The 18,346-nt window shown below is 37.3% G+C and overlaps 2 protein-coding genes across 2 annotated transcripts; both read right to left on the reverse strand.

Annotated features, from left to right (window-relative positions):
- Positions 1-1,389: 1,389 nt before the first annotated feature.
- On the reverse strand, positions 1,390-10,877 carry LOC118754080 (endoplasmic reticulum metallopeptidase 1-like). Its single transcript, XM_036488947.1, has 12 exons — positions 10,839-10,877; positions 7,942-8,576; positions 7,673-7,875; positions 7,445-7,599; positions 5,320-5,706; positions 5,069-5,249; positions 4,807-4,991; positions 4,607-4,750; positions 4,433-4,532; positions 2,034-2,115; positions 1,650-1,923; positions 1,390-1,584 (listed from the first exon to the last, which is right to left on the reverse strand). The coding sequence occupies exons 1-12, from the start codon at positions 10,875-10,877 to the stop codon at positions 1,417-1,419; spliced, it is 2,553 nt and encodes an 850-aa protein (XP_036344840.1). The 3' UTR covers positions 1,390-1,416.
- A 2,711-nt stretch (positions 10,878-13,588) lies between these two features.
- On the reverse strand, positions 13,589-18,002 carry LOC118754081 (endoplasmic reticulum metallopeptidase 1-like; the record flags this gene model as incomplete). The annotated part of the gene is given in 11 exon segments (XM_036488948.1): positions 13,589-14,075; positions 14,782-15,073; positions 15,148-15,250; positions 15,322-15,421; positions 15,487-15,630; positions 15,698-15,882; positions 16,087-16,267; positions 16,329-16,712; positions 16,817-16,971; positions 17,039-17,241; positions 17,383-18,002. Coding segments are annotated over 11 exon segments (2,535 nt in total), but the record flags the coding sequence as incomplete, so codon positions are not given.
- Between the last annotated feature and the right edge of the window lie 344 nt (positions 18,003-18,346).

The following is an 18,346-nucleotide window of genomic DNA, read 5'->3' on the forward strand; positions in this document are numbered from 1 at the left end:
GTTGTAAACTGTAAAGTGTAGTTTATTGCTCTGACTTATCGTCTGCGCGTGCCGCAATTACGTTCCGTGACTTTGTGAAATAGTACACACAGGCACATGTGTGTGGGCTTAAGTACATATTTACGTACACGTTTATCGTTCCAACCCTTCTATGACTCAATCGCGAAAAAACTCGTATGAAAATAACGAGCCTCATAAAAGATGTTGGTACCTCTTCTGATACCCCATGTCTGATGTGGTATAAAACGTATTTTACATATTTTGTTTGATCGTTCTCTACTTCTAGAGATGTGCACTACCACCTGGTGAAACCAAGGTTGAATCTATGGTCCGAACAATATCAAAAAAAGAGTTTTTTTTTTAAAGCGGCCGCTCCTCGGAAGGCAATGGAATACCTGTACCATTTGTCATATTTTACTTAAATCATATACATATTCGATTAACGTGGCTGCGGACGTAGCAGTCATGTGTCCAACGGGCTATTGTGCCTGTAAGAAGCCAGATTTTTCGCTTATCACCGGGCAGCTTGAGCCGTAACGATACTCTGCATTGGTTCGGATTAGGACGTCCATCTGCTGGTAGTAGCTACTCTGGACTACTCCTCCTCTTTTAGAGCAGGAGTTTCAGTGGGAATTGTAAGCCAAAGTCGCCGCGATCTACTAATGTAAGCCTTTCTGCTTAAAATTAACTCTGTTTGAAGTAGATGCAACCGGTTATACGCCCTAAGCCTTAGAGCTTGCTTAGCAGGGTAGCATTTCGATTTTATGCATGGCAGACAAACTTTCTAAAATTTTTAAAAAATTTGATTTTATGCAAGAGACTTATGGTCTGATTATGGCAACTTAACGTAACTAACGGGATCTCTCTTAAAAACTATGTTAAATGGGTGTTGTTACAAGTTGAAAGCCAGTATGCCGCAACCCTTGTTTGCAGTAGAAATATATGCCCGTTTCCCATTATTTCTTGAGGAAAGAGTTAGACAACAGGCTGTGAAGCATCAGATGTCAAAATTTTTTGGACACACACACACGAAATAATGGACATTTGTTTCTTGGCCGTCATCGTGAGAGCTGCATACTAGCCTTAAAATTGGTAGCCGTTTCAACTTTTCCTAATACAGCTTTAATTAATAAAAAAAAAACTACTTCGTTTTTGTATGAATATTTACTGGAAACACTGTACATTGGTGGAAAACTAAATAGCAACGCTCTCGGCTCTGACGCCATCTACCGGCACAGTAGAAACTAGTTTTTTTTTATATAAAATTAAGTTACAAAACTGTAACTGATATGAATTCTTATGCATTAAAGATTATTATAGGATATAGCTAATTAATTAATTTTTATTCAAAGAAATACAAATATTGCTTCCATTTTAACACATACATCAATACGTAAATTTCACCATTACGACACCTCAAAATAACCAACTTTCATAGATGGCAACCCAACTCTGAAGTGTCGTATAAGCTGGAAAACTTTTCAGGAACTCTTCATAAATTTTGGTACGTTGCACTGATTGGTGTATCCAGTTGCCAGAAACAGCAATTTCTAAATTTGCCAAGGCCGACTCGTTCGCAGGTGACTGAAAAGTTCATATAAAAAAAAAAAACATTAAATAAAAATAATAAAAATAAAAAAAATAGGCACCTCCAAATCCATAAAAAACTCCAGTGGTTTAATATATTTGCCATATGAAAACACAAAATAGTATTCCTTTCTTTTCAACACGGCTTGGTCGAAAGACCAATTTATAATCTTAGTCGATGCTTTTGGTTTAATCAAAATTGACATATGATCTGGTCCTGTTAGGGTGAAATTGTAACGGTGTATGTTTGTTGCATTCAACATAGTCTTGGCAGTGAGCGCCAGGAGCGGCTTTTCGCCTGGTAGAATAGGCGACTCGTCGACGGGTAGCCAGAAACTGCGCTTTGTATAAAAAATACTTAAAAATAGAAAAAAAGTTGTCAATAGTCCTTTAAGCATCACGCCTATTTGTATGTAGTTAGGTAGTTTAGAATATTCATAGCCCACCTGGGTTTGCTGAGCTCACATGCTGCTCCGTCGCTGCAAGCATCGTCAATATCGTGAGCTGCCTTAAAATGATTTATGACCTCTGAAAAGATAACGGTTCATTTATTTAGAAAATATACATATTTATTGTTTAACAGCAATAAAGATATGCACATACACACTTAGACCTATTCAATAGTTATTTATTTGCTTTTGTTGTGCACTGTGAATTATATTTTCTATCCAAAGTGTGTATACTATTCTTGCTTTCGTTCAAGCAGCGGCTTTTGAGCCAGGACACAAAGGGGTAGAAGGGAAACTGCATACCAACGCTATGGCTAATTATGCTGGCTCCATGAAAACATGTCGCATATTTAACCTACTCTCAACTTTTTAAAAACCGTACCGGTGGAATCCGTAAAGAGGAGAATTATAACCTTAAAGATGGGGTGCGTATCCATAACAAGATATACAACGAGAGGGCCGCCCTTAGGGGGAAGTCTTCTGCGCTCTACTCTGAAATGCAGACAGCGCAATACCGGCTGTCAAGTATTGGCATACGCATCTCCAGATATATAGATAGATAGATAGATATTAATGTGAGGTGTACTCCGCGACCTGGTGGTCTATTGTGCCCTCTTATCTTCACAACACTTCATTTAAGCCCAGATCCCTCAGAAATTTCAATAGTGCCTTCGGAGGTAGGGCGTGGATGTGCTCAAGTTGTGGACACAACGAGCCGAGACTCCTCTCACGTCTTCCATCTCCAGATACTTTGTGAACTTCTATAGAACGTCTTCTGTCTTCTAAACAGCTGCCCATGGGAGAGATGACTTAACGTTAATCCCGCCAAGACCGAAATTGTACTGAGTATTTACAAGAAAGTTCCGCACACCGTATTTTCAGACATTCTCTCTTAATGGGACGAGTCTCAAGCTCTCTAACGATGTCAGATATAGCGGTGCCATTGTAGGCAAGAAGTTAAAATGTAATCGGAATGTTACAGATCGTTTCAGAAAAGCCTGTAAGGCAGAAATGGGCGAACTTAACCACACATACTTAGTACACTGGAACTAATCTGCGGTGGCCGGCCTTGGACAAGTTCACATATATACATATGTATATTTACGAGCAACTCAGATAGGGTGCAACCTCTATTTTAATAATTACTACCTGAACCAAATCTTTTTCCCAGCGGACCTTTACAATAAACTACAAGCCAGCTGCAACGCAACCAGATTGAAAGCAACAGTTCTGGATTTCAGTCAATTATTCTGCTTTGACAATAGATTTTCTACTAGGATTCCAGGGAGAAACGAATGCAGCCGGATTCCAACATTCGCTATCGCTAATTGTATACTTTTAGGCGATAGTGCTGAGTGTGACGATAATTTAGCAAAGCGATTGCCGGAATTCAATTGCTGGTCTCGTTTTAAAGGTAATATTTTGGGGCTATAAAGAAAATAAGTATGTATATAAAAAAAAAAATTACATTATTTTGAAATTAAAAATATCGTAAAAGGAAAACTTATAACAATTTTTGTCAACATTTTTTTACTTACTTTCTAACTGATCTTTTAAGATTTGAAATTTTCAGAAAAATGTTTTTAGTTTTTTTTTTTTTTGAATTATGTATTTTGAACTTGGGAACTTTTTTATAACGCCTAAATAAAATTATGTTAAACAATTTTAGTTTAGTTTTACTGCATAAAAAACTAGCCAGCAATTTCTATATGTACTTGAAGTATGCACATTAGAGTGGTTCAAAAAAATTTTTTCCCAGATAGAGTTTGGGGCACCTTCCAAAATGTTTCCTCTTGTTAAAAGCACAAAAGCAAAAAGTGTACATATATTCATCAAACAAATGGTTAAGTAACCTAAGAGCATTTCAAATTTAAATTATCTATTAAAATATCAAAAGCTTCAGTTGTCATGGCAACAATAGCTTTTTATAAAAATCACTAATATTTTTGCCAGTTTCACAGCGATCCAGTAGCGGATTTCAAAGTGATTGAGCACCTTGTATTGGTTATAGTAAAAAACTGAAAATTGGTATAGATATTTCAAATATCAAAAGAAAAAAACTAAGGTGGTGCGCCGTTTTCTGGGATGAAAATTTTTGTGCCCATACAAAAACAGGACCACTCTAATGTACAAACGTTTTAGCTTTTGCGGTGTTTTAAATTTCAAAATTCTGTAACTTTTTTTTTTATAATTTTTAATATATGTATTTTTATTTTATAGCCTCAAATATCACCAAGATGATAAGGTATGATAAAAAAGTTCTGGCCAAAATTCATCCAAATAAAAAATGGTGGATTCCAATGTTTGGAATTGACATGGATTGGTCCATATAAAGGTATGTATTTAACGTAATGATATCGATTTCTATAGCGTCATATATGTATGTAAATACGTACCTTCTGCTGTATTGATGTGTCGATCAATTGCATACACATAAAAGGCTGAATCATTGAAGAACGTACTGCCATCGGCATTGTAATATATTTGATTTGCATGCTGCATACATACAAACATACATATGTGTATATAAAGCTAAAACTGTAAATTATTTGAAATCGGTTAAATCTTACCTGAACTGAATAACGCTGCGGAGCTAGTCTCGGGGTATAGGGTGAACCGATCGGTGTAATCGCCAATATAATGAAAAGTAAAGTGCTGCCCAGGAAGCAAAAAATGATAGTGCGTGATTTCCGGTACAAAAAATAGATTGGCATCTGAAAAGGAACTAATATGAAACAAAAATGCCAGTGGGAATAATTCGTTAACTTACCAAAAATCCAGCAATGTGCAGAGAAAAGATGATGGCAACAATGGAGATTACTATATCAGGATTAAGGGTGGTTCCTATGCGTCCCATTATCGGTATTAGCAAATTGTATAAAAATTGTGCCACATATGAGAAATAGAGGAAGGGTATTATTTGGCTCGCGATGACAGCGATGGCAAACCATTGACCTATACAAATGTGAATATGCGAAGAATGAAAGTTCGATCAAGTTGAGTCGTAGATATAAAAGGTATTGAAAATGTACCTTTCCCATGCAGCTTCGTAATCAAATTTATGATAAGAGGTACGGCATAAAAAAATATCGCCAACATAGGCATGAACGCCGAACGAATACTTAAAAGTGTCAAAGCGATCGTGAGTGCTATTAGAATGAGACATTGCGAGTGCATGAAGAGTTGAATGCGAAAACTCAAACAGAGTGGATGCTATATATGAGGAGAAAAAGAATAGGTATACATTTTTTTGTTTCATATTTTTCTTTCGAAATTTGCTTACTTGTTTTGTGCGCTCCAAGAAGATTGCCGGAAATATGCCCAAGCAAAAGAACATTGGACAAAAGTAGAGGCCAAATATCAGCCAATTACTGGAAAACCACGACATGGAATAACCCATGCTATCCATCAAGTATGCTATTAAAATTGAACTGCCAGCACCCAGCGCGACTGATAAAATTTGTATAAGGAACGCGAGAGCACAGTGAGCGATAATGACACGCCATCCTAGGCTATCATGTTTGGACATGAAGAACATCGAGATACCAATGGCAATTAAGGTGACCAGACATACCACGAAGTTGATGATAATGCCGGTGTTGAGCGTATAGGAGAGCATAAACCAGCCGAGGAAATCATAGTATATGATAGGTTTGTTGTTATAATCCGCCTGAAAATTTCCAAATTCATATGTATGAATGTATGACTATGCATAAAGGCGAGATTTTCGTGCTATGGAACTTTGAGAGGTACATATAAGAGGTATGAGTCCACAGCCGGGAGATCCTTTAACGGATTTGTATTAATAAAGTTATCGTTGTTAATAAGTTTATTGATCAAATATTACACTGTGAACTATGAAAACTAAATTTTTTAGTGAACTAGTGTAGGTCGTAGCTCTGGTCAAATAATTCGCGAAACTGTTTCTATTTTTTTTTTTTACAAAAAAACCCTTCAATTCTTAACTTATTGATACAAAATCATTTTTACGTGACTTTAGAGCTGGAAAACTATCGATGGCACTATCGATAGTATCGATGGTTTTTGACTATCGAAAAAATCGATAGTTTTGTAAGCACCTTCGATAGTTTTCACTCATACATATATTATTCAGTAACATATGTACATATTTCAGAGCGCAGATGCGGCTTGCAGCCAAAATCGTTGACAAACTTTTGTTCCTTAAAAAAAATATAGACATATTTTAGCAATTCTGATTTCATTTTCAATAAAAGTTGTTATGTTGAATTTTTGGACTTTTTTGATCATTTTCGATAGCATCGATGCTATCGATGGTTGTGACTATCGACTATCGAAACTATCGACGGTCATGGCCATGACATGTTGTGCATCCCTACTCAGTGTGATACCAGCGAAGTCACCAACATCACCCTGTTATATCTGTACATTCAAATAGTGGATGGGACTTCGGCGAAATCATAAGCGTAAACCAATAATCTGCTTCCAGTTAAATATTTATCAGTAGAATTTATAACGAAAGGGATTGGCAACTTTATATGGTAGGTATCACCAAAAAATTTTAACATTCTTATTTTCCGCCTAAATAAGCTTCAGTCGTTAATAAAGTTTCGCTAATAAATATATCTAAATTCCTCGAGTTATCGTGTGCATAGACGGACGGATGGACAGATAATCACCGCTTAATCGAGTTCACTTTTCATTCTGAGCATTTATGAATACATTTGTCTATCAGCCTTATAATGAATTTCATTTTCCCCGAACCGGTTCACTTTTCAATTTTGATTTCCAATATTTACTATGGGCGGAATAAAAATTTTCGAATGAAATTTTGTGCGGACGAAACTCAGAATAAGGCAGTATATCTTTATATTTAGAATATTTATTTAGAAAATGTAAACTGCTTTCTGGCAAAAGAGCTTTTCACCAGGAGCGTTGAATGAGAGGGCTTTTTTTAAGGCTTTTGCGCTAGAATAACAAAGGTCTTTAAAACAGCGTTGGGCAGAGCGAGCTTTTACTCTACTCGCGCTTTTAAAAAATGTATAGAAAGCTTAAATGGGCTTTTCCCGCGGGCAAGGCAGTGCTCATCCGTGCTTTAAAACTATCTTGCCATCTGTCTTTAATTTGTCTTATGAAATACTTTTTACTATGGTAATGGCCCCGTAAACAAGTAAGAACTATTCTGATGCCGGATTTCCACTGGCAATTGAAATAGTAACAATTTTAACGATAAATTTGGGCATTAATAACACTCGAGTCATCACGTTAATAATAATACCTAGGCATTAAGCCGATTCTCAAATGACAATATGCATTTAAAATCCACACACTTCTCTACTATTTTGCCATTTCAATGCCCAGTGGAAACCCGGCATAAGGCTTAATTTTAGAGCTTTAACTGAGCAGTGTTACTAGTCGGGGTTTCTTACCGTTATATTCCGCATTTCCGGTGCATTGCCAATGGCTTTGGCTAAGCTTAGGATATTATCGCCAGTACTTTGAAGTGAACCTTTCGACAAAGCGTCGATCCTATCAAATTCCGTGTGGTATACATAACCATTAAATATATATGCTAAATCAACACCTTAAAATGAGCAAAGTACATACATACTTTTTAATTATAAAACAAATAAAAAATTCTGCAATACAAAATTCACCTTGCATGCCACCATAATCACGAAAAATGACAAAATCTGTAGATGATGGTATAAAACCAGTTTGAAAAAATTCCTCGCCCATTGCAGTAGCGAACAAATGTGGCACACGTTTATAATAATTGATGAGCCATGAGCTGTCAGCGGCGTATTGAAAAAGAAGCTCACGACCACGCGATCCACAAGCATCCAAGTTGATTACCACTCTTAAAGACAGCTTAAAATTAGTTAATATTATAAATTTACAAATATGAAAATAATCAAAAAGTTACTTGCAGTTCTTCGCCCATTTGTGTTGTGTAACAAATCCATGCGATCCATATAACCATTCCTCTTCAGCGCCATTGAATAAAAAAACTATGGGATGCTCGAGTGGTCCATCAGATTTTGCAATGACGCGAAACACTTCCAACACAGTCGACACCATCGAACCATCATCTGATGCACCTGGACTGCTAGCCGCGCTATCGAAATGCGCATTTATGAGCAAATAATTCGAACTCGTATTGTTTTTCGCGCTCAATTTCGCCACCACATTTTGCACGCCTTGGTACAAGCGCGTGCCCAAGTATTCACCGGACGCAACTTGCGTATCCACTTCGATAACAAAATAATCGCTCGCTATTTTTTGTATATTTTTAATTTCGTTCAATATTAGTTCTATCGCTTTGATTTCGTTAGCTTCACTGCCGAACACTCTCGGTCCGAGTTTGGTTAAATTGAGCAGTATATCTTCAGCTCGCTCGCCAATGAAGGAATCGGGGTGCGCTAATTCATCGGCACGTGTGCGAGTTGTGGGCAGATAGTTGACTTGAGTGAGCACTACGGCCAGGTAAAGTACAACCCAAAAAGCTGTATAGATGGGTGCATAATACCACGGAAGTTTTTTGTGCTGTTTGTTTTTTGGCTGTGCGTATGTATGTAAAAGAGAACATGAAAGGAAAGTAAAAAACAAACCGCTTTATTGGCTTTTTAAATATCGTTAATATTCTTGGGGTATTATAACTGGCTCTATCGATTGGTTAAGGAATATATAACTAAGTTAAAGTTGCTGCCTAGACTAGTCCCCCAGTAGCCTAATACACAACGCATTCGTCAGCTTTTGTTTTGTTTAAAGTTCGAACTTTAACGATTTGAAGATTAGTGAGGTGGCCAAAGGACACCTGTTCGTGGTGTTCATCGACGGAATCAGCAAAATGGACAGAAGGTGGCTTGACAATGGAAACTGACGGATGAACCTAATAAACGTGCGCGGTGGTTTTTTCGGGTAGTTAAGATTTTCAAATGCCACGATGACTTCAAGCTGAAACCGGTGATGATAGTCGTGCCCTGCTACCAATTCAGCGCCAAAATCTCCTCATCAATACAGGCGTTTGGAAAGCGCCGGCTTTAAGAAGGTAGAAGACAAGCTCCACCCAAAATTTAGGAAGATGTGTTGAGTCACGGGTACTCTATAACTACTCCTCAAAACCGAAGGACAGTAACGTGGAAGCCCAATTGGCTAAGGATTTACATAAAGTCTTTGGGCTGGAATTAGTAACCGAGGATACGCTTGCTGTCTAACTTGACCAGGATGCGGTGATGTAAGTAAAGTGGAGAGAAGTAAACCAGACGAGTTGCTTTGCAAAGTTCCTATAAAAAAGTCGAGTGCATAGGGCGACATCTGTAGTGAATAGGGCGAGGTAGATGACATCTAGATGTCGCCCTATGTACTACGTTCGCTACAGCGGAAATAGACGACACGCCATTTCTTTAAATAAAATTAATTGTTGCTCGTTTGTATGTACATACATATGTAAATGCATGTGTGTGCACCTTTCTATTAATATCGTTGAATTATTTTAATATCTATCGCAAAATTTTATACAGACAAGACAAAAAAGTAGAAAATAAATAATATAAAAAAAAAAAACTTTTTAATATACAACGCTCTTATAAATGGACTAAAAAAGTAGAAAATAATATTTCTCAGTCCCATAGAATTTGTTTTGATAACTTTTGATTTTGAAATTTTAGCAAAAGTCGTTATAAATAATTTATGAGATTGAAAATGAAAAGCGTGGGGCGCATGCAATACAAAGCATTATATTTAATTGACAATAGGCAAACTACATAACATAGACCTAAAATTTCTTCAGCGAAAGTACAAATTTGAGATCGATTTTAAGCGGTCGTTATTCATATACCCACATACATACATACATATATTACTTTTCATATCAATTCAGGTGGCTATTATATGCGCCCCATGCTTTTCATTTTCAATCTCATTAATTGTTTATAACGACTCAAAACAAATTCTATGGGACCGAGAAATATTATTTTCTACTTTTTAGTCCATTTATAATAGCGTTGTATATTAAAAAGTTTTTTTTTATATTATTTATTTCTCTGATTTGTTCGCTATAATATCCGGATGGTTTAAAGAGAAAAAAGTTTAGAAAGTTGCGATCCGTTTCAAAATTTGAGTTTATTGAAATTGATAAAATAAATTAAATTTTGTAATATGTATGGGTTTAAAAAGAAAGGGGTTTACGAAGGCTTACAGATGAAAATATTTTTTAAAGAGAATTGCCATCTATTTGAAAAATTCAATTTAATTAATAATTAATTGATGAGATAAATTAAATAATCAATATGTTAAATGTATCAAACTAAAGAGGCTTAAGAAGGCTTATAACCAAAAATATCTATCCAATCGGATATATACAGCTGCTAAAGGGCCTACACCGCTCTACGCTGCTGTATAACTGGAGCTCTGTCCATGACCCACCACTGTTGCATTAAATAAGTCACTAAACCTGCTGCCCAATAGACTTAGTAGCCAAGAACTCTGGGAACGAACTGGGGTTCTTGTGTTCCTGAAATTTTGTTTAGTCTCGTAAGCTTTCGAAAGTTTTTTTGCATTAATTTGAAGTTACCGCACACAGTCTGGGCTGTTGAGGGACAAAACGATTTGCAGTTTAGGTGGTCGATGGTGTTATCGTAAGCTAATGTTATTATCGTAATTGTCGGTTTTATTTTTATTGTTATCTTTACTGGCATGCTGTCGTATTTTTTTTCGTCTGCGTGTAAGAATTGATTCGTTTGCTTATTTCGTTCGTAACGCACACTGCTTCCACAATTTTCAGTATAAAATTATTAAAAAAAAAAAATTGGCATAACGTACACCCATTTTTGTGGATTGATCCGAAACATTTTCTTCCATTTTACACATTAACTTTAGGATCGAATAGTGAAGATTTCGTAAAATTTTCCTTTTTTTATTACACGCTAATTTAGGCGGAGCAAATTAAGAGTGAAACACCTTTTGTGAGCTTTCTTGTTGGGTTCTACTACTACTATTTGTTTTGTTTATATATATAGGATTTGAATACACCGCATTGAGTTTTAATTTTCTGTTTACTAAAATCGAACTCTCTCACACCGGCACTTCCGAGCAAATGAACCATTGATGAATGGAATATATTAGGTTTTTATAGGGCATTGAGTGAAATCTGAAGTGGTAAATGTCTCGAAATCACGAGTTGTTTGACTACTTAATCGATTAAGAATAAAATCCCTAGCACTTAATACAATCTTAGTATTCTATAAGTATATATAGATAGCGATTTTGGACCTAAGACCACACCATGTGTGCGATAATGATCAAGTACCATAAATATTGTTTAAATAATCACGTGCGAATAATGCATTTTTTTTATATATGTACAGTGGCGAAAATATAAATAGGGAAGTGACATTTAGCATTCCTTGGATATTTTCCTTGCGTTTGTTTAATGTTTATTATTTTTTTTTTTTATAAAAGTGTAGTTCGATATCTAAAAAAAAAACCATGTAAATCAAAATTTGAAACTTTGTACAAAAATTTGCAAACTTCGAAATAGTTCCATCAAAATTTTGAACTTTTCAATAAGATATCTTATAAGCATTCTGAGTACTCATTTTTGTGAAGTGAAAATTTTAAGTAGCTAGGACTTATCGTTGATTTTTGGGAATTTATTTTGTGAAAGGTGTTGCTCATTTTACCATAAAAAAAAAAAATTGTGAATGTTGTATGGAAGAAAATGCGTGAAAAAAATTGCCAAAAATCAACGGTAAATTCTTGCACCTTATATTAGAATCGCAATCGGGCGTTTGGGCGGTGACGCATTCGAAAGATTAGTAGAAATAAATGTAAATACTTGGAGCAACTCGCAGTGAAACCTCAAGCGTTTGATCGTATATTTTTTCCAAATATCGTATGCTCAGTGGCAGCGCTGTGAGTAGAATATTTTTCTCGCTCGGTTTCGCGTTTGTCAGTGAGTAATTTCATAATATCGTTTGTTGCAGAGATATCAAAAATTTAGTACGAGGAAGAGACTCTGAATATATAACACACCCATCATTATAATACCAATGCTTATACAAAATGTACAGAAAGCTTAAAAGAGCTTTGTATGTGGGCAAGGCAGTGCCCATCAGTGGTTTAAGGCAACTTGACTAGGGGTAGCTTTACTCTCAACAGAAAGCTTTAAAAAGCCTTTCCGGTTGCAAATTTGATTTAAGGCAGCTTGGCCCAAAAAAGCTTTTACTATGGACAAAAATCTCTAAAAAGCCTCTCCGGTTGTCAAATTTAGTTAAAGGCAGCTATGACCAGGGGGAGCTTTTACTCTCAACAGAAATGGTTAAAAATCCTCTCCGGTTGTCAGATTTAATTTAAGGCAGCTTGGCCAAAAAAAGCTTTTACTCTGGACAAAAAGCTTTAAAAAGCCTCTCCGGTGGTCTAATTTGGTTTAGAATAGTTACGACCAGTGGGAGCTTTTACTCCAAACATAAAGCTTTAAAAAGGCTCTCTCGTTAACAAATTTAATTTAAGTCAGCTGGCCAAAAAAAACCACTGCTTTGTGGATACAAACCACTTTCGGTTCTGTGCAATCTTTAGCTCCAATTTTTGGTCATAAGTTTAGGAAAACTTTATACGCCCAGGAAAAGTCTTTATAAAAAGATCGCTGTGTGACGGAATCTAAAAATCTAATCCTCATGGGAGAGGGATGCGGTTAATGATGAACTAAATGAGCTACATAGGAGAAATCTATAAGGAAATGCTTATACGGATTTATAGCGGTGATGGGTGCACAGCTGGTTCGAAAACTCAAAAGGGCACAGTAGCAGAGCGTTACGTGTTGACTAGCCGGGAGGCGCTGGCCGCAACCTCAATTGGGACTGAGCCTTACTTGCAAATATGTTGAAATATGATCGAAGAAGAGCTCAGGAACGAAATAAGAGAAATGAGAGAACTGCACTAGCGGCGTTCAACTGCACTAAGATAGGAAATGTGCTACTGGCGGTTTAAAGCACTGGTGGGCAATGCCTTGCCCGCGGGCAAAGCTCTTTTAAGCTTTCTATACATTTTGTATAGGCGCGAGCAGAGTAAAAGCTCTCTCTGCCCATCGCTGCTTTAAAGGCAATCGAATTTTTAATCAATCTCCCAAAGCGGTAACTAAAAATATTAGCAGCTATTTCGGCAGCAAGCTGTAGACTGGAGGGTCAAAGGTGCTCTAACGCTTTTGTTACTCGACCAAAGATACCATATTACAACTTTTATTCCAATGCGATGGGCGCACATTTCCACAACTCAAATGAATACTTACTTCTGTTGATTTTTCAGTACAACTTACGAGTAATGGACGAACATTTTTTTTTCAATAAAAAAATAACGAAGTTTAACAAGTAAACAGTCTCAATATCGTTTATTTCGGATTCAATATACTTAAATACTTATATGCATATGTACATATGTATCTTGTAAAATAGTATAAATAAACTACGAGTATCTTTACAAATGCTCTTCGGTGCATTCCATAACTGAACAATAGTGCTAACTATTCCAAATTTTTAAATATAATTAGAGTATTTATATGAGGCCAAGAAACAAAAAAAAATAAAATTGCAGATATTGCAGGCACTGCTCCTTTTGCAAATAACCAGAGCAGCACTGGTTTTTTCCAAGGCGTAAAAGTTAAGGCCTTAGATCGCAACTATGTCGTTAGTTCTCAACTATCAGACCTTTCTTTTTTGATAGGCTACTGTGGTTCTTATGGCCTCACATAATATTTAATGGTTAAGAGAATTTCTTAAAAAAGTAAGAAATAACAACAAATACATATAGAAGCTCTAACAATCGCATGATGTGAACGTTTTCGAGTTTCCATACATATGAATGACAATGGTTAATTATTGCCTCATACATATCTATTCAAAACAGCCAACTTTCGTAGGTGGCAACCCAATCGACAACAAAAGCATAGTCCGGAAAGCTTTGTATGAATTTTTCATATTCGTCAGGGCGTGTATTCGTCTGATGGATCCAATGGCCAACTATACCGATTTCTAAGTTCTCTGTGGTTGAGTTGTCGGCGAGAACCTGTTGAAGAAAAAAAGTAAGAAACCATTTAGTTGTTTTTAAATGTTAAACGAATTGAGGAGAGTTAAGATGAAAGTGAAAGGAAAGCAAACTTTACAAGCTAAGAATCTGAATTCGAAGAAAAAATACGTCATCGTGCAGTGTTTACAGATAGATTTTCAGTTCTTCTAAATTTAGGCGCAGACCGCTTATTTTCCTGCGGTCCAACTATAATACATGTATTGTCCTAGTGTCTTTCATCCGAAAGTCTGCATATTGCATTATATTCCGACAGATAAAAATATGTAAAAGTTCTTCTCTTCAACCCAGTTAGAGGATTGGAGTGTGGATTTTTCAATTTTCATTGGTGTTGGCTGTCGATCCAGTTGGACCTTGACGGAAAAAGTTTTCGAAGCGATTGCTATGTAAGCGATTCGTACTGGTATTGTTATTGGAAAGACTACAGAACGATAACAAGTCTACTGGCTGTTCGCTGTCTACTGGCGGCATTTTCATTCAATATAGGAAGCACTGGTAGTAATGAATGCATTAAGCCGGGAACCAAGTAAACTTTGGAACACCTCAATTGCTTATTTTCTGTGCTATCAAACACTCGACTTGAACACGGGCATGTCTCCAAATTTTGGACCCCAGGGTCTCCTTCGATTCGAAGGGTGGTAACCCGAGAGCCCATATAATTATAACATATTCGCGGTTGCACAATTACCTCCAAGTCGATGAAGAACTCCAAAGCGCTGCTATCTTTACCATACGAGTAGTAAATAAAGAACGGTGGGCTCCAACTATCGCCCAACATTGTTTCGTTGAATGACCAATTGACAATTTTATTCGACGCTTTAGGTCCAATATAGATTGCCATGTGATCGGGGCCGGCAAGCGTGAAGTTGTAACGCTGCGTATTTGCAGTATCCAATGCGGTTTGGGATGTCAAAGTTAGTAGCGGTTTATCGCTGGGAATATTCGGTTGTTCGTCTATGGTTATCCAGAAACTAGTTTCTCTATAACAGACGATAAATAAAGATTATATCAAATGTGTGTTCAATTAGGTGGCTGCCGTTTGCTACCAACCTACCTGGCTTTGTGCCAACGATGATTCAACAATGGCATGCCGCAGAAAATTTCGTCGTTACAAATATCGCCGACCTGTTGTTTAACGCCGATGCTGTTGATAATATCTGAAAATATGTACGTTCAAAACCTTTGCTCTTTTTCCATAAAACCTCTGCTGTACTAATTGTCCGCTTACCATCCACTTCGTGTATGCGACGATCCTGTGGGAAGATATAAATGCCCGATTCATTGACGCGCGCTGTGCCATCGGCATTATAGAGTATGCGATTTGCATGCTGAAAAGAGGAGGTGCCATTTTTTAAAGTTGATATTTATTTTTTGTAACTCAATGGCAACTCACGAGCAGCGAATAGCGTTGGGTGGCCACTTTGGGCGTGTAGGGGAAACCAACTGGCGTTACAGCCAGTACGATGAAGAGAATCGTAACGCCCAAGAAGCAAAGCATGATTGTACGCGTTTTACGGAAGAACAGGTAGAGCGGCATCTTAAAGAGTATTCGTATTAAATTAGCCTTCTTTGCGAGCATTGTCGCGAGTAAAAGTAGTACTCACCAGAAAACCTGCAAATAGGCAGGAAAAGAAGATTGCAATGGCAGCAATTAGCAAATCCGGATTTGTACCGGATCCTGAGCGACCAACCATCGGTATCATAGAGGCCAAATTGGTATATGCTGTTGATGTGTAGTATATGAATGGCAAGATTTGGCAAATAATTACGGTGATAGCGAACCAATACGCTAAAAATAACGGAACAAATAAAAGTAACGGTAAAAAAAATATTTGATGGAATGAATGCTGGAAAAAGTATAAATTTATGTATAATAAGCAAAAAAAACCAATATTATGTATGTATGTATATGTAAGGCATGCAGTCTAAAAGTTATGTTGTTGTAGCAACATTGAACAGTCCTCCTAGATGATCGCGTCAGGTGATGAATTACCTCTGCGATGCCATTTCGTGATCAAGTTTATGATCAAGGCTGCGATGTCAAAGAAAACAGCCATCATACACATATAGGCCGAACGCACACTCAGCGCCGTTAAGATGATCGTTAGCAAAACAAGAATTAAACAATGCGAGTGCATGAAGAGCTGTATGCGAAAACCCAAGCTCAGCAGATCCTATGAAAGAAAAAAACATGTAGTAGACGTATTTTTTGTAACGCATTTGAATAGCGCTCACCTTCTTTGTACGTTCCAGAAACATTGCCGGAAATATACCCATGCAGAAAAACATTGGACAAAAATAGAGACCATATATCAACCAAGTGTTAGAGAACCATGTCTCAGAACGTCCCACACCGTCCATAAAAACTGCTATTATTATTACCCAAACTGCACCCAATGAGAGTCCGAGTACTTGTACGGCAAACGAGAGCGCATATCGACGACCAATTGCTAACCAACCCAGCCCCGATCGGGCGGACATGAAGTAAAGCGAAAGGAATATGGCGACGATAGCCCCCAAGCAAGCAATGCCGTTGATGATGATACTGGTATTTATTGAATAGTAAAGGATGAACCAACCGATGAAGTCGTAGAAAATAACAGTACCCGACTCGTAGCCCTAGGGAAATAGAGGTTAGAAATGCGATGTTGTAAGGATGGTCGGCTATGTGCAAGTATGTGATATGAGATAGCGACAGATCGATGTCGGATATTTTTACTAACCGTTGGATTATCCATTTCAGGCGCGTTAGCAATTGACCTCGCTAAACTTAGCACATTATCGCCTGTATTTTGCAGCGAACCTTTTGCCAGGACATTGAAGCGATCGAACTCTGTGTGATAGACATAGCCATTGAAGATATAGGCCATATCCAAACCTAGAAAAGGTTTACTATATTGATAAGTTATAAATAATTTGAAATTAAATTTCTATTGATGTCCTACCAGGCACACCACCGTAGTCACGAAAAATTCGAAAGTCTGTATCAGATGGTATGAAATTATTTTGAAAGAGCTCCTCGGCCAACGTACTCGCGAATGGATGTGGCACGCGGCGGTAATAGTTCATGAGCCATGGGTTACCGGGTCCGGATTGGAAAAGCACCTCACGTCCGCCTGAACCAGCGGAGTCCAAGTTGATAAGAGCTCTAAAGGAAGGTGAAAAAACGTTGACTAAACTTAATGTTAGATGGCAACCCTAAGTTCTAAAATTTTTAATTGAACTGCCTTTAAATTACTAGCTTTACTTCGAAAGGTCGATTTAGGAATTTTTCCTGATTCGAACTTACTTGCAGTTCTGTGCCCATTTATGCTGTGTAATGAAACCATGCGATGCCTGCAAAGGATTCTCCTCTGCGCCATTGAACAGAAACACAATGGGATGTGCGAGTGGTCCATCAGATTTCGCAATGATGCGCAACACTTCCAACATAGTCGATACCATCGAACCATCATCTGATGCACCCGGACTGCCAGGCGCGCTGTCGAAATGCGAATTTATGAGCAAATAATTCGAGCTCGTATTATTTTTTTCGCTCAATTTCGCCACCACATTTTGTATGCCCTGATACATATTCAACATAGTCCAGTGCACATATGAACCGGTGGCCACTTGAACATCAATTTCCAGTTCAAAGTAATCGCTCATTTGTTCTTTAACTTTGTTGATTTCGCTGACTATGAATTCCACAGCCTTCACTTCGTTCGCCTCACTGCCCACCACCTTCGGGCCGATGCGTGAAAGGTTGATCAGTATCTGTTCGGCACGTTCCGCTATGTAGGCATCAGGATGCGTTAACTCATCTTTCCGTGTTAGTGGCGTGGGTAGACGATTAACTTGTGTAATCACTATACTGAAATAGATTATCATCCAGAATGCGGTGAAAACTGGCGCATAATACCAGTTGAGCTTTTTCGGCACCTCAAAGTCAACATCAATGTGGTATTTGGATTTGAACTGTGGGCGAAAGAAGGATTAAATACTGAAGTGACTTGGGCTACTTTAAAGAAATGGGTATTTAAGTATTATCGATAGAGTTATCGTTGTCGATATTTTATAATTTTTATTAGCGTTATTATAAATATTATCAATATATGTAGCTACCAGGAAGTTTTCTTAGGAAATATGCATATTGGCGATATAATTCGGAAGGTCACTGGGACTGATATTTTTGTTAATGTTCTAAGAGTTATGAATGTAATTATCTTTATCGATATCGGTATTCACTTTGTTATTGCGGGCAGAAAAGATAA

Source organism: Rhagoletis pomonella, unplaced genomic scaffold (genome assembly GCF_013731165.1).
Source record: "Rhagoletis pomonella isolate Grant_MI unplaced genomic scaffold, Rhpom_1.0 Rhpom_scaffold_03354, whole genome shotgun sequence".
NCBI classification, from domain to species: domain Eukaryota; kingdom Metazoa; phylum Arthropoda; class Insecta; order Diptera; family Tephritidae; genus Rhagoletis; species Rhagoletis pomonella.

What these genes read in the sequence shown, in the direction of transcription:
- LOC118754080 (XM_036488947.1), bottom strand. Translation starts at nt 10,877, where the DNA reads ATGGAAGAAAATGTTTCGGATCAATCCACAAAAATGGGT. An exon ending in TGCACATTGCTGGATTTTTG is followed by an intron (nt 4,751 to 4,806) that starts GTAAGTTAACGA and finishes GTTCCTTTTCAG; the next exon opens with ATGCCAATCTATTTTTTGTA. An exon ending in ACACATCAATACAGCAGAAG is followed by an intron (nt 2,116 to 4,432) that starts GTACGTATTTAC and finishes TTATCTTTTCAG; the next exon opens with AGGTCATAAATCATTTTAAG.